At 48.8% G+C, this 15378-nt stretch overlaps 1 protein-coding gene across 2 annotated transcripts; it reads right to left on the bottom strand.

Annotated features, from left to right (window-relative positions):
• Positions 1-3866: 3866 nt before the first annotated feature.
• LOC146333732 (vomeronasal type-2 receptor 26-like) lies at positions 3867-8834 on the bottom strand. Of its 2 annotated transcripts, none has more exons than XM_084826041.1 (4): positions 8125-8834; positions 6406-6624; positions 5784-5910; positions 3867-4915 (listed from the first exon to the last, which is right to left on the bottom strand). In XM_084826041.1, the coding sequence occupies exons 1-4, from the start codon at positions 8764-8766 to the stop codon at positions 4011-4013; spliced, it is 1893 nt and encodes a 630-aa protein (XP_084682167.1). In that variant the 5' UTR covers positions 8767-8834; the 3' UTR covers positions 3867-4010. The 2 variants fall into 2 exon arrangements, with proteins under 2 accessions (XP_084682167.1, XP_084682168.1); XM_084826042.1 differs by having other exon boundaries at positions 3882-4915; positions 5784-5907.
• Between the last annotated feature and the right edge of the window lie 6544 nt (positions 8835-15378).

The following is a 15378-nucleotide window of genomic DNA, read 5'->3' as shown; positions in this document are numbered from 1 at the left end:
CTTTCCTATTCACAGTCAATAACCTCAGGGTCTCTTTGGCTGAGTTGCCTGGGAAAACACTGGCTGGTAGGCGAGAAGCAAACAAAGGCAGCAACCCTGCCAGGTGAGCAGCTGACTTGAATGAAGAGCAACAACAGTAGTCTGTGGGCCTGGCAGAGGCAGGAAGCAACACAGCAACCCTGCCAGGAGGCGCAGCACCATCTCGCCCATGCTTGCCCCTGCCAAGACCCCGAAGATGCCTCATATTGGGCGTGCTTGTTTTGCAACACACGGGGTAGTGTTTTATTATTTAAATACTAGCCGTTAAGATGTGTAGTGGTTTGCCCACTGGTTTTGGAAATGTGGACTGTGTGTAGTCCTTTGACACACCTTGTTAGCTTGTCCACACAGCACAAGCACACACACACAAGGGACAAGCAAAACAAACAGTAAACTACAAGGAGGGGGGGGGGACTAACTATAGTCCTAACAGAAGAGAAAGGGATTTATATTCATTCATTTATTTTTAGGGAATGGAGATAAAAAATGGGAAGGGAAGGAATACAGGAATTGAGAAGGGGAGGTGGAGGGGAGCCAGGAAAAGGAAAGGAAAGTACTAAATCTATCATCTATCTATCTATCTATCTATCTATCCATCCATCCATCCATCCATCCATCCATCTCTCTATCATCTATCTATCTCTAGAGTAGGGATGTACGAAAGTCACTTACCTTTTCGAAGGGTGACATTCTTGGTGGGGGGGAGGCGCTCCGTCTCTCCCCCCAAAATTCTCTCCAGCTGGCTCCGCTCCACGGAGATTCCCCAGAGCCGCCGGCCGGGGCTGCCCGCAGCCAGACATCCGGCCACTGGGCAGCCTGCAGGGACGCAAATTGCGGTTGCCGTAGCCGTTGCCATTTGCATCCCTGTATTTTGCCGTAATAGGCTACATAAATATTTACGTAGCCTATCACGGCAAAAAAAAAAAAAACAGTGAATGCAAATTGCGGCAACAATGGTGGCCACTATTTGGGTTCCCTTTTTTTTTTCCGTGATAGGTTATGTAAATATTTACGTAGGCTATCAGTGCAAAAAAAAAAAGGGAACGCAAATGGTGGCCGCCGTACCCACCGCTATTTGCGTTCCCTCTTTTTTTTTTTGCCGTGATAGACTACGTAAATACTTACGCAGCCTATCACGGCTTCCGCAGGGATGCAAATGGCATCCCTGCGTTAGCCGTGGTAGGCTACGTAAGTATTTACGTAGCCTATCACGGCTACATGGAAGAAGCTAATGGTGGCAATGCAGCACGGACGGCAGCAGGTAAGTGCTCCATTCTGGGCCCATTTCGTGGGGTGGGGTCCGGGGGGCTTTGTTCTGCCATGGATTTCGGGGGGCCGAATGCACTGGCATTCAGCCTCACCAAGATCCGTGGCGGAATTCTCTAACATCCCTACTGTAGAGAGAATCAAAGTAAGGGCAAACTAATCGTTGAGAAAGAACTGAAAGGGGGGTGGGGGAAATAAGCAACTACAGGGAATTTTGTAAAATTGTTGTATGAGCAAACAACAAGAATGAATGGTAAACCCATTACAGAAGGGTGCGGTGGGAAGAGCCTGACATAGCTGTCATAACACGCATTGTCTTCTAAGTTTCATTCTGCCAAAGGAGAGTAGGAAGGGTTAATCTCCTTCTCGCTCTCCTTCAGCAGGATGCCAGCTTCCCTGATGCTGCGGCTTCCTCTACCACAGCTGGCAGAGACTGGCACAGTTGCTCTCGGTGGCCGCTGTCAGGATGCTCCTGTTGCCTACAGAATCCTCCAATAGCCAGAATCAACACTCAGACAAAAGGGCTGCTTTCCAAGGCTTTAATTCCATTCAGCCTAATGAAGCATACAGATGCTAATTGCCTGAGCCTCAGAGGAACTGCAGAGGAACAGCCTTCTGGGGGTTTCTAAGGGTTAGGACGTCAGTTGGTAGCCATCCGGGATAAACACGGCAACTCTCTGAACTTAAGGGGTGAGAGGGGAAGATCTCCCCCTCATCCTTGGGGCCTCGGGGCGCAGCTGTTGACGTTGAACCAGTTGGGCTGAGTGCCTAAGCTCGGCTCCTGCAGTCTCTTGCTTGTGCCTGCACCTTGCATCTAAAAGCTCAAGTTATCCCTCCCTTCCCATGCCTGGGTCACTGTGGCTCCCAGGGATGTGAGCGGGGGTGGGGCTCCCCCTCCAGCTGCGCCTCTGAAGTCTGAGAGCGTTCCTCTCCCACAAATTGTATCTCCTCCTCAGAAGGAGAACTGCCTTGGTACTCTATGGGCTCAGATACAACCCTGACAGCTCAGCAGAGGTAGGATAGGGCTGGGGCCGAGAGAGAAATGCCATGGAGCTTCCCTCTCTGCTCCCATTCTACCCTGCTGCCCCGGCCACCACCACCACCACCATCATCACACACAATGGCAGCTTGTCAGGGCAGGGGAAGGCTGCTCAAATCCCAGGCAGCTCACACACCCCAATGGATCGTCTTGTGCCCCCTCCTGGGGTGCATGCACCCCATTTTGGAGACCACTACTCTAGCCAAATCATGTCCAGACAGTCCCCTCTTCTCTAGTAACACCACCTCTCTCACAGTGAGCAAATGGAGGCTGACTCACAGCAAAGCTCACTCCTCCTCCTCTCCCCTTCCCCCTTCCATCCATCCTCCTCTTCTGCCCCTCGGTGGCCGGATCGCTCTCAAATTGATACATTTGGAGCTCTGGCTCCTCTCCCCTTCCCCCCTCCCATCTCCTCCTCCTCCGCATGATCTTTCACAAGTTCATACATTTCGGAGAAAGCCTGCCTGGGCTGTTCAGAAAGTGTAAGAAGAGCTATGAATCCTTGAGGCAGAGAAGCCACTCCGCTTTGAGGATGCCTCGTTGCTATTCTCATCCACATTTGATTGCGATGAGGCACCTCCGAATCAGCCCGCCCCTGACGAAGAGCTGCCGAACCGCCGCCGGGACCCGCCGCCGGGAGGGACATTCGGGAAAGGTAAGTCCCATCCTGGGGGGGGGGTGGGGGGCCGGAGAATTTCTCCCCGAAACTACTTCGGGGGGCCGAATACATTGGCACTCAGCCCCCCGAAGTTTCGGGGAGAAATTCTCCCCCATCCCTATGAATTTGCGATTTAGATGCCCATTCTCCAATTTTGGAGAGATCCTTTTGGAGCTCTTCACAATCCCTTTTTGTTTTAACCACCCTAAATAATGTGGTGCCATCTGCAAACTTGGCCACTTCACTGCTCACTCCTACTCCAGATCATTTATGAACAAGTTGAAAAGCATTGGTCCCAATACAGATGCCTGTGGGATCCCACTATTGACTTCCCTCCATTGGGAGAATTTACCATTTATTCCTGCTCTCTGTTTTCTGTTCTTTAACCAGTTACTGATCCATAAGTGGTTATGGTGAGGGACTTTGTCAAAAGCCTTTTCGAAGGGCAAGTAAACAACGTCTACCAGATCACCCCTGTCTACATGTTTATTGACACTCTCAAAGAACTCTAAAAGGTTAGTGAGACAGGACTTACCTCTGTGGAAGCACCTCTGTGATTCTTTTTCAGCATGGCTTGTCCTTCTTTTTGCTGACTAATTTTCTCTTTAATAATGCCTTCAACCAATTTACCTGGAACAGACATTAAGCTAACTGGACTGTTAATTTCATGGATCCTGGATCCCTCTGGATCCCCGGAGTTGGAAGGGATCCGGAATCCCTTTGCAGTCAGAATCGTTGGGCTGTAAGGGTCCCAGAAAGGTCGTTCAGACCGAACCTCAAACCATAACAATACGGAAAGCTTTTCATAACTTGAAACAAACAAACAAATGAACAAACAAACTTACGACCATCCAGGAAAACATAGACAGAAATAATGGATGTGATTGCATAGATTTATTGTAAAATAAAACAAAGTATAGGTAACTCCTGTAAAGGAACATAGCAGGGTGGAATGTGGTTGATGGACTGGACAATGAATTCACAGTGAATTCTCCAAAGTATTAAAAATCACAGATTCCTTCTCCTTATTCGATGATCCTTGCAGTTGAGACTGGGCCTCAGGAGAATAATGTGGCACTTTGGTAGAAAGATACAGCCCAGGAGACCAGCCCCAGAAGCCAAGATAGAGAAGACCTCCACAGCCACCATGGACTTCCCCTTGGTGCTCAGGTAGGTGGGCAAAAAGGAGACCCAAACACTGCAAAACACCAGCATGCTGAAGGTGATCAACTTGGCTTCATTGAAGCTGTCAGGCAATTTCCTTGCTAGGAAAGCCACTGTGAAACTGATGAAAGCCAGGAAACCCATGTAACCCAAGAGAGTGAAAAACATGGTGACTGAGCCTTCGTTGCATTCTACTATGATCTCTCTGGCAAGAGAATGTAAGTCCAGGTTTAGGAACGGGGGAGAGGTTACCAGCCAGACAGCACAGATCACAGCTTGGATGAGGGGACAGGCCAGGACGATGGAGTTTGTCACTTGTCTCTCCAACAATTTTCTTGCCATGTTTCCTGGCTTGGTGGCCATGAAGGCCAGAACCACCGTGACCGTTTTGGCCAACACTGAAGAAACTGCAAGAGAGAAACTGATGCCGAAAGCAGCTTGTCGGAGAAGACAAGTGGTTTCTGTGGGTTGACCAATGAACAGGAAGGAGCAGAGAAAGCAGAACTGGAGGGAGATGAGGAGGACGTAGGTAAGGTCTCGGTTGTTGGCTTTGACGATGGGTGTGTCACGATGTTTAATGAAGGTTGCCAGGACGAGGAAAGTGACCAGAGACAGGAAAACAGCAAGAGATGCTAAAATGAATCCAAGTATCTCTTGATATGAAAGGAAGTGGATAATTCTGGGGATACACTGGTCTTGGTTCTCGTTTGGGCATTGATCTTCCGGGCACTGAGTACAGCGAACTGCATCTGGAATGAACAACAACGATTGAAGTATCTCAAACATGGCAGAGAAGTTGGGGCAGATCACTCCACACAGGAGTAGATGGAATTCCTCACTCTGAAGCTTCTTATACACCGAAGTGCACAAACTCCCTTTAATTGCCCTCTCTTTATGCTTCCGCAACATATTTCATAATGTATAAAATGCTTTTTTTGTATGACACTCCCCTATATCAGACTCATGTTCAATATTCTGCAAAGAAGAAAAACCCAAATTTCAAAAGCAGAAATGAAAACCTGGGAACTGTAATAACGGAATCACAATCTGTCACCTGCAGTACCTTCTGAATGCACCGATAAATAAATAAACAAATAAATATCTGTCATTGTCTTCAGATTATGGACTGAAACATTAGTTGGTGTAGAAGCTGGGAAATTGGTTATGGAAGACACCACAGAAAGAAGGGCTATCTGTTTCACAGTGCTGTAACATGCTCCAATTGTAACAAGGATGACCAACCATTTGGCCGGATCAGCGTTCTGCCCAAACAGCTTCATGTCTGATGCCAAAACAACTGGAGAGAGAAACATGGTCTTTAAAAAATTATGTGTGGAAAGGTGAGCCAGTGGGAATGAGGAAGTAACAGATACTGTACTTGCAAGCATTAGTAATTTACCGAGATTATTGTATTATTTAAATAGAAGATTTCTTCAGGAAATTATGAAAACTTCGCAAGCAAGTAAACCACCGAAATATGCAATCTAAAATGGAATTGCCAAAAATCTATTCCTGGGGGAAATGGCAGACTCCTGGTCTATGATCCCCTCTTGTCCTAGCTCCACTCTTACCTCAGTACATCCTGTACTACTATGTGGCTCTCAAACTTTAAGCTACCTGTCCAGTTAGAAATTGTCCCGTCTGGACAACGATCACATCTGTAGCAGCAAATCGGCTTCTCCTCTGGATCTTTTTTCCAGTGTCCTGGAGGGCATCTCTGCACACACCTCGCAAAGGGTATCTTCTAAAAGGTAGAAGACAAACAGTTGAGGATAACCAGATGACAGAAATTGCACTCAGCTAGACTCAGAATGACTCAATGGAGTTCCCATTACAAGATGGATTTTTTCACCAATTTAGGGGGGCCGAATCTCTTCCGAATGCCTTCAGGTGACTTGGAACTGTTGTAATCAAGGCTTAAATAAAGTATATTCTGAGACAGAAATATGACTTTTGGAAGCTGCCTTCTACTGACTCAGACACTTGGTCCCCCAGTCTGATAGGGTCTGCATGAATGCCAGCAGCTCTCCAGCGTTTTAGACAGAGGCCTTTCTCCAGCCTACATGACGACGTTGGGCTCTAAAGCTGGAACTTCCTGCAACCAAATATTTTTGTTTTTGCATTGGGTAATAGCCACACCCTGGACACAGTAGGTCTTTGGTCTCATCCGTTTTCAAAGGACAGAACTGTAATATTCTTTACTCCTCCCATGACCCCAGAAGATTCACTTCAATCCCACCTCTGCAGGCCAGATGATTGCCTCCGAGTTAATTATGAAGTCTTGTCCCGGGGGAGCGTCTGGATGCATCCATCCAACTTTTGTGGGGGCTAAAGATTGATTTGGGCAGAAAATCCAGTTCACAATATCGTAACTAGAGGACATCTCGCCGTTTTCAGTGAAATAGACTTCATCTCCAGCGCTGTTGTTAAACCGGGCAGTCTTCAAAGAGCCAAGAATCTGAAATGTAAGAGGTGCTTAGAAAAATGAGGTGACTGGTTCTTGTGACTGTGAGTGAGGTCTGAAATCGTCGAACGTACCGTGCCTGCCATCAGGCTAGGAGTCTCTTTTGTTCTGCATTCTGTTGTTTGGCTCAATGCTTAAGATGCATCTCCTTTGGGCACTAGCTGTGAGAAGCTGCTTGCCCGGTGGTTTCTGGGTTTTGCTTGGTGCCTTCTTGCTACAACACACCCTTTCTTGGCCACTAACTGTTAAAATATGCATAACCCGTGTAGGGATGGAGGAAGAAGCGGTGTTCGATTTCACCAACATCAGCTCAGTACTAGCTTCTCCCTTTTATCAATTTTTTATTGTGAGTTTCAACAAAACAAACAAAAACATAACAAAGCCAAAAAGTTGAGAATATAAAAGCATGCTCCAAAGCCCTCAGTTCCAAATATTACAACATTCTAGGGGGGGGGGTGGAAGGAAAACAGACTAGATTACACATAAACGTCAGTAAAAGCAGACCAGACATCCCAATTTAAGACTGTTCGCAAGTGACGCCTATATGCCGCTCTTTCAGACATGGCTAGCATTGTGAAGTCTTCAGTCCACTGCATTATAGGCATTGAGCTTTTATCCTTCCAGTATTGTAGTATCAGTCTGGATTTGCACTTGCCTTTGCAAACATGTCCAAGTTTGCCTGAATGGGAAAGTTGTGCAAAAAAAGAAGAAAAGAATAAACCTCCAATTTGCACAAATTTCCAGAGTTGCACAAATTTTCCCTATAGACTAAGGGGTGAAATGGTGCATTTTCAAAGTTGTGCAATAGCTAACTTCTTTCTCTTCAAAATGTGTGCATTTTCTGAAAGTGAGTGCCTGTTCGAGAGGTTGCGAATGTTTTGGGAGACCACATTCTCCTGCTCACACCAGCATTTGGGGTTGCTAACAGGGCCCATTGTCCCGTTCTGCCGGTAGAAATTAAATTCTCCTGCATCCCTAGTCCAGTCGTTTGGAGGTTTTTGTCTGGTGTCTGCTTGCTACAACACATCCGGATCTCTCTGTGTGGCCATGAGAGGGAGCAGGGCTCCTACCAGCAAAGAGAACAACATCTGAGTTTCAGCTGCTGGCTGGCAAAAAGGACCCTGAGGAGGGGGTGGGGGGGCTCCCGCTGTTTGCTACTGCAAGGCTTGGGAGGGGGGTCAGTACTGCTGTATAGACTAGCGTGATGTGTAGGGTGAGAGCTTGCGTGATTCCTCCCTCCTCATTCTCTATATACCTACACACATTCTTATTACAAAAGTACAAAAGGCCCCTTCTACTCTCTGCCCACTTCCTAGTGCTCTTTCCAGGGAATGGTGGCCGTGGAAGAATATCCCTGGGGAATCTTTTCCTTAGGATCTTTAGAATACACTAAGAGACCTTCTTCCAGGCTCACCATTTGCTTCCAGTACCTGATGCCTGAAATCATCAACCAGACACTTAATTAAGAGAAGCAATTGTGAAGGAGGCTGTTACCTGCCATGGCTGGACGCTCAGAAGCCCCTTGCCTTCCCCCATCATGGCATGTACAGATTCAGATGAAGACCTGGCATGCAACGCATGTGCCACGGAGTAGACGGCATTGTAGATGCTGTAGCTGTGACTGGTCATGCTCATATCAAACATGGGGGATGGCAGGTCCGCCAGTTTCTCTTCCCCTGTACACCACCTCACTCCATATTCAAGGGGTTGGCCTGGTTTCAGGAACAGACAGGAAAATGCCGTTTCCCACCAGTCATGGAGAAAGACGTCTCTTTGTGGTCGGAGTGGATCTAAAGCCCAGAAGAATTGTTTGAATGCTGGCAGATGCCTTCTGTGGATTGTGAAGTGCAAAGCACCATGGAAAGGTTTTAGATCAGGAATGCCCCAGTGGGATTCTGTTGCAGATAATTCCAGATGCGCTGTTAAGATCCAGACCTTCCTAAACAAGTTCTTGGTAAAATATTGATTGTCTGCCATTGCAAATGCAACACTTGCTAAGAGCTGGAAGTCCCCGAAGAGAATCATCACTTGCAACTCAGCCCAAGATTCAGAATCGATAAACTCTGATAGAGGTGTAGCATACATCCTATCGACCATATGGCTGAAGGCCAAACAGATGTCATTCAGTTTCAGCATTGATGTCAACGTCCAGATGAAATTTTCACCAACGTCATGCTCTGAAACAAACAGCCCAATCCAGTTCCAATTGAAATGCAGGAGAAGCCTGACTAAGCCCTCAAATTGCAGCATGTCATTGGGCTCAATGCGGAAGGAGGAAGGAAATACCAGTTTCTCCCTTTGAATAGGTTCCAAGACACCATACGTGAGCTGAAGGAAGGAATTTCCAGGGGGACAGCTGTGTTAGTCTGTTGCAGCAAAATCAACAAAGAGCTTTATGGCACTTACGGTTGGGGCTGTCCGTGCCGGGACCTGTCTTGCCCCACGCCAGCTGTCAGGGGCTTCCTTAAAACCTAGCGCAGGAGGAAGGGGCTCAGCGGCACACCAGCGCTCATGCCCGGGGCTCCTCAAGGGGACGGTGTGTTGGGGGGAGGGCTCCCCCCACGGACAGTAGCAGTGTTGGTCATTGGCAGCCAGAGCAACCCAGAGTCTCTGGAAACCTTGTTCGTTTCTCAGTCTGTAAGGTGTCACAATACTCCTTGTGTTTGTATCTCCCAATGCAGTTGTGTCCCCCCTGCCCAAACCCCATTGCTGGCTGGGATCAGTCATGTCATAGCAAACTCAGGTGAATGGCTACCACCAGGGTTACTATCTGGCAGGTTGACAAAAGTTGGAGGTTCTCCTCCTCCTCCTGCCGGGAAACACGGTGGCACCACACACCCACAGCATGGGCAAGAGACCGTTGTCAGAGGCCGGGTTTTGCGTCTCTGCATTCCTGAGTTCTGCAGAACCCTCTTACCTGAGGGATCTTGAAGACGCCCATGAGAGATGCAATCTGCCTTGAGGACGTGGAGTCGAGACTCCCAATAACAGAGAGCAGGTTATCCCACCTGTTGCATTTATAATTGGGAAAAGTTTGGCCCCGTGTGGAGAGCAGCGACAGGGTGTTCAAGTAGATCCATCTTCCAAAGTTGCCGTGGTCATAGATGCGGAAGCCCAGGGTCACATTGGGTAGGAGAGCTGGATTCTCGTTGAGCTCCTTGATGGCAAATGCCAAGGCAAGGTATTGAAGGTTGTTCTCAGTTATTGTCCTGGGATGAGAGTGACACTGAGGGTCGGTGGGATCCCAGTGGGACTGATGAGAAGCAGGAGGAGATAAAAATCTCGGGACAAAGTCTCGGGACAAAGACCATAAACCATTTCAGGCCATAAACCAAGAATTCTCTCTCTCTCTCTCTCTCTCTCACACACAGACACACACACACACACACACAAATACACCACTGCATTCCGAGCTGCATTTCATTGCAACATCACAAGAGCCCTGCTGGATAAGTTCCATCTAATTCAGCACATTTAGTATTATTTATTATGTATTTAATTAATTTTGTCCAGCCTTTCAGCATTCAAGCACTGCCAAGGGGGCTTTCAAGGAAAACCAATATACAATAATCAAAGCAAAGCAAGAGAATAACAACACATGATTCACCAGGAACCTTCTCACAAGGGAGCTACGTCAGGCTTAACCATGGATAAGAGTTCTGGATTGACCCAGCCTCCTCCATGAATACGAATGTCAACAGATGAGTCCCCGGGATCAGGCTGAAGTGGCTCCATCTAGCTCAGTCTCCTGTCTCTAACTGTGGTCAGCCAAGATGCTTCCTGGGAGCCCCACAAGAAGGATGAGAAGGGAACGGCTCTTCTTTCCCCTCTCTCTCCTGCTCAACAAACCCAGTGCAGTGCTTGACTGCCTTTAATGTGTTATCTCTGTGTTAGGTACCATTGTTAAGAAGGGTCAATCGTTCTGTCCTCCAGGAATTAGTCTAAAACTCTTTGGAGCAAATCTATCCCAGCAACCATCCTGTAACTGCAAAACGTCTCTGTAGGACAGCAAGGTTTTGACGCAGTAATTCAGGAGTATGGCAGTTCAGGGCTGCATCTCAGTGGTAGAGAGCCCCTGCTTTGCATGCAGGGTCCCAGGTTCAATCTCCGACTTCTCCAGGCCGGGCTGGAGGAGACCCCTGTCTGAAACCCGGAAAAGCTGCTGATGGTCTGTGCAGACAATTATGGCTTGCTTGCACTACAACTCTGACAGGGTATAAAGTAGGGATGTCAGAGAATTCCACCACGGATCTTGGGGAGGCCGAATGCCAGCACATTTGGCCCCCCGAAATCAGTGACGGAATGGTCTGCCACCCCCCCGCCACCCCGCCGGGACGAGACTTACCTGGGGCGGATCTTCCTGGTGGCGGCGGCTCCGGCAGAGGCTCCAGCGGCGGTTCGGCGTCAGTGGCTGCGGCGGCAGGTCTTCCGACCGGCTGCTGCTGCTGCTGCCATTTCCCGTTTTTTTTTTTTAAAAAAAAACGTGATAGCATCTACGCTATTTGCGTTCCCCTTATTTTCGCCGTCTTAGTCTACGTAAATGTTTACGTAGACTAAGACGTGCCAAAATAAGGAACGCAAAAGCTGATTTGAAACTCAACATTAAAAAATCTAAGATCATGGCATCTGGCCCCATCACTTCCTGGCATATGGAAGGGGAAGAAATGGAAGCAGTGACAGATTTTATTTTCTTGGGCTTCAAGATCACCGCAGACGGTGACTGTAGCCATGAAATTAAAAGACGCTTGCTCCTTGGGAGGAAAGCTATGGCAAACCGAGACAGCATAGTAAGAAGCAGAGACATCACCTTGCCGACAAAGGTCCGTCTAATCAAAGCTATGGTTTTCCCAGTAGCAATGTATGGCTGTGAGAGCTGGACTATTGGGAAGGCTGAGCGCCAAAGAATTGATGCTTTCGAACTGTGGTGCTGGAGAAGACTCTTACGAGTCCCCTGGACTGCAAGGAGGTCAAATCAGTCCATCCTAAAGGAAATCAACCCTGAGTGCTCATTGGAAGGACAGATAATGAAGCTGAAGCTCAAATATTTTGGCCACCTAATACAAAGAGAAAACTCTCTGGAAAAGACCCTGATGCTGGGAAAGACTGAAGGCAAAAGGAGAAGGAGACGGCAGAGGATGAGATGGCTAGATAGCATCACCGATGCAATGAATATGGACTTCAGCATGCTCCAGGAGAGAGCGCAGGACAGGAAGGCCTGGAGTGCTATGGTCCATGGGGTCACGAAGAGTCGGACACGACTGAACAACAACAACAATATTTTGGTCTGTTCCACAGCTTGGGCGAAAGCTTGTTTTTTGCAATAACTGCACTATTGTCTGACTAACTGTTAATTGATCATATCAGCCATTTGTTTGTTTGTTTGAAGAACTTTTATACTGCATAATATCATGAAATCTCAAAGTGGTTCACAACACATCTGTATCGATGTATTGTGAGCTCCTTCTATTATCAGACTGCTTGTTTATCTCATCAGGGATTTTATTATCTGTCCCCACCCTGCAAGACGTCTGGCTCACCCAGCAGTGGGAATGCTTTCAATGGGGCGGCAGGGAGTGGTGGGACACTCATGTCTTTATCATTGCCAGATTCTTAACATGAAACCAGATCATTGCTTAGCTCTGCCTGCCCTCCATACAGCCTCGAGAGGGAAGTCAATTGTTCTCCCAGTCTGCAAAGGTGTGAATACGTAATGGCAATGACTCCCAAGGTCACCACCACAGCCTGACTCAGAAGAGGACTCTACAAAGCAGATTTGTGGCCCTGGAAACCTGAAAATAATTTATTCCAAGGAGATCACTCTGTATTGAGATCACCGGGGGACGCTGCAAGGTCTGACATCTCCCAGCCTCTCTGCTGAGTTCTCCTGCCTCTGAATTCCTGTAATCTGCCTTGTGCAGACACGCACGCACACACCTTTCGATGTCTGTATTCTTCCAGAAATAAACACAGCGACAGTGCTGGTCTCCTTCACTCTCTGGAAATCAAAGTAGTGCCTGGGATGCCTACACAGGAGCAGTGGTAGTGCTAGGAAGGGAATGAAGGGGCTGTTCTTGTTCCCATGATCCCTATTGCACAAAAACAGGCAAACATCTACCCCAGAATCCACTTGTGGAAACTTACTGTGGATTAATGATAAACCGTGATGGTCCCAGAATCATTTCATCCCCTGTAAATATATGACGAACATCGCTAAGTGGAACGTTCCCGCCAACAATGAAGTCTCCTGGCTGGTAATAGTCTTGCTGTGCTTCATGAGGCCTGGCCAAGAGGCAGGCGGTCCTCACCATGGCCTGTGCGGCCTGCGTCCGGTTCCAAAACAGCAGCAGCAACTGAATCATCATCAGTAGAAAGAGACTCTTCCTCCAGGTCAGCAGCCAAAACGAACCTGAAGGACAGCTGAATATACAGGCTCCACCGGGGGAATGAGATCTTAGCAAGCACGGAGGAGATGCTGAATGATCAGACACCACTGCAGTCCCGCCTGGAAGGGCCCAGCACCTATTTATGTTAAGCAAGTGTTGACCTGCAGCTCTTTGCTGTTGATTTGGTGGATGGAAATCCAAGGGGGATTCCTGCAGAATTACTGTTATTTTGGTAATACCTGGGTGGAGAAAGAGCCATAGTGCTGGGCTCCCTTTGCCCCTGGAAGGGTGGAAAACAACTTTGCAGCACTCTCTGCTTCCCTGTGGGACAGGTGGACTTTGCTGTAGTTGTCAGGTTCTGCCCTTCGGTCTGTGTGAAGCTGAGCACCGCAATCCAAGATGGAGCCCAGGCATATGCGAAGTGTGTTGTCCAGAGAGATGGCCGGGGAAGGGAGGAGCTGCGGTGGCAGAGCTCTGCTCCGTGCATAACTCTGAATGACTGGTGTGTCCACGCGTCCACCCTGATGCTCTGGTCCTTGTTCTGCCTGGACATTGGTGTCTTCCTAGGTCCCAGGGGTCCGGGGATCCAGACTGCACAAGAACTACTGCAGCCAGGCAATGGGCTCACAGCATGTCTCTGGGAGAATCCTGGCCTCTTCTAGCTGGTCCACGGTGCCTCGGAGGCAAGGCCCTTTTCCGTCATGGCCACTGCAGCAGGAGTCGTCTCTGGCCCACAGAAGTTAACCTGCCACCTCAGTCTGATGGCTTTCAGTGTGTGACTGTCAGAGCAACACGACAATGGGACCCATTCCCTGGGGAGGCGGTGGGCTCTCCCACATTGGAGGCCTTCAAGAGGATGCTGGACAGCCGTCTGTCGGGGATGCTCTGACTGGGATTCCAGCACTGAGCAGGGGGTTGGACTTGATGGCCTTGTAGGTCCCTTCCAACCCTACCCTTCTAGGATTCTATGACCCCTGTGTGGCCCTGAGGCTTATCCCGGTTTGAGTCATGGGGCATGTGCTGGTGTGGATCTTCGCCAGAGCCATTGGATCACATCGCTGTGGATAGAGTGGGCCTGCTCTGCCCACATCCAAGGGCCAGATTCAGACGAGACCTACCTGGGGCGGATGTTCCTGGCGGTGACGGCCGCCGCCATTTCCAGTTAAAAAAAAAAAAAGATATGATAGGCTACATAAAGATTTACGTAACCTATCACGGCTAGGTTTTTAAAAAAGATGTGATAGGCTACGTAAATCTTTACGTAGGCTATCAGGTCCGACTTTTTTTTAAAAAGAACAAACGTGTGTATGCAAATAGCGGCCGCCATGGCCGCCGCCATTTGCGTCCTTTATTTTGGTACGTCCTAGTCTACGTCAAGATTTACGTAGACTAAGACGGCGAAAATAAGAACACAAATAGCATAGCATCCGTAAATTAAACATTTACGTAGCCTATCACAGCTGACTGCAGAGACGCAAACAGCGGCGGTTACGGCTGCCGCCATTTGCATCCCTGCTAGCCAGCGGCCGGATGTCCTGCGCAGAATCCCTACGGAGCACAGCCGGCCGGCCAGGATTCCGGGGGGGAGGGACGGAGCGCCTCCCCCCCACCATCAACATAATCCTCGAAAGGTAAGTGACTTTCGTACATCCCTTCATGGACGGTTCCGCTGAGTGCTGGAACTGCACCTTGAACATGGGACTGTGGAAGGTTTCCTGGTGACGCTGACCAGCTTCCCTGCAGGCGCATTCCCTGGCACCCATGGGACACGCTGTCCAACCCAACTGTGGGCCATCTGGCTGGGGAAGGCCAACCTGGGACAACATGTTGCCCGCCGTTCGATGCTCCCTCCAGATGCCCCAGAATCCTTTGCTCCCTTTGACCCGCTCTCTTGATTCCTCTATCGATGATAGGGCCACAGGGCATATGTTAGGTCAGCCGGATGTCAGGACTGGGCCATGGGCAATGGTCTACAGAGCCTGGAATTGGGAGCCGGGAACAAGGAGCATCTTTCTTCTCCTTAACAGGGTTTATATCGGGGAGGCGGGGGGGAGGCGGGCGATGTGGGAGGGAAACACTGTTTGGAAATCTTGTAACATAACATCCCATAAAACTCTAAAGCACCCAGCACTTCCTCTGAACCATGTGTAGCAAGCCAACCCACCTCAGGGAGCAGCACGGGATGAGCTAGTTGCTGTTATTACGGCTGAGTAGGGATTTTGAGTGTCAGTTTGTACCGGGGCATTCGTTTCTTCACCTGCTCTACACTGCTGCCCCATTCTGAGATGGCATGAAGATTTGGCTACCGCCCTCCCCGCCCTTTGGTTGAGTAGGCTATGACGGGGAGACCAACAACCTACAGGAT

This window comes from Heloderma suspectum, chromosome Z, assembly GCF_057233095.1.
Source record: "Heloderma suspectum isolate Gila_16-S chromosome Z, 16-S_ref, whole genome shotgun sequence".
In the NCBI taxonomy this organism is placed as follows: domain Eukaryota; kingdom Metazoa; phylum Chordata; class Lepidosauria; order Squamata; family Helodermatidae; genus Heloderma; species Heloderma suspectum.
This window is presented reverse-complemented; position numbering and strand designations above follow the sequence as displayed.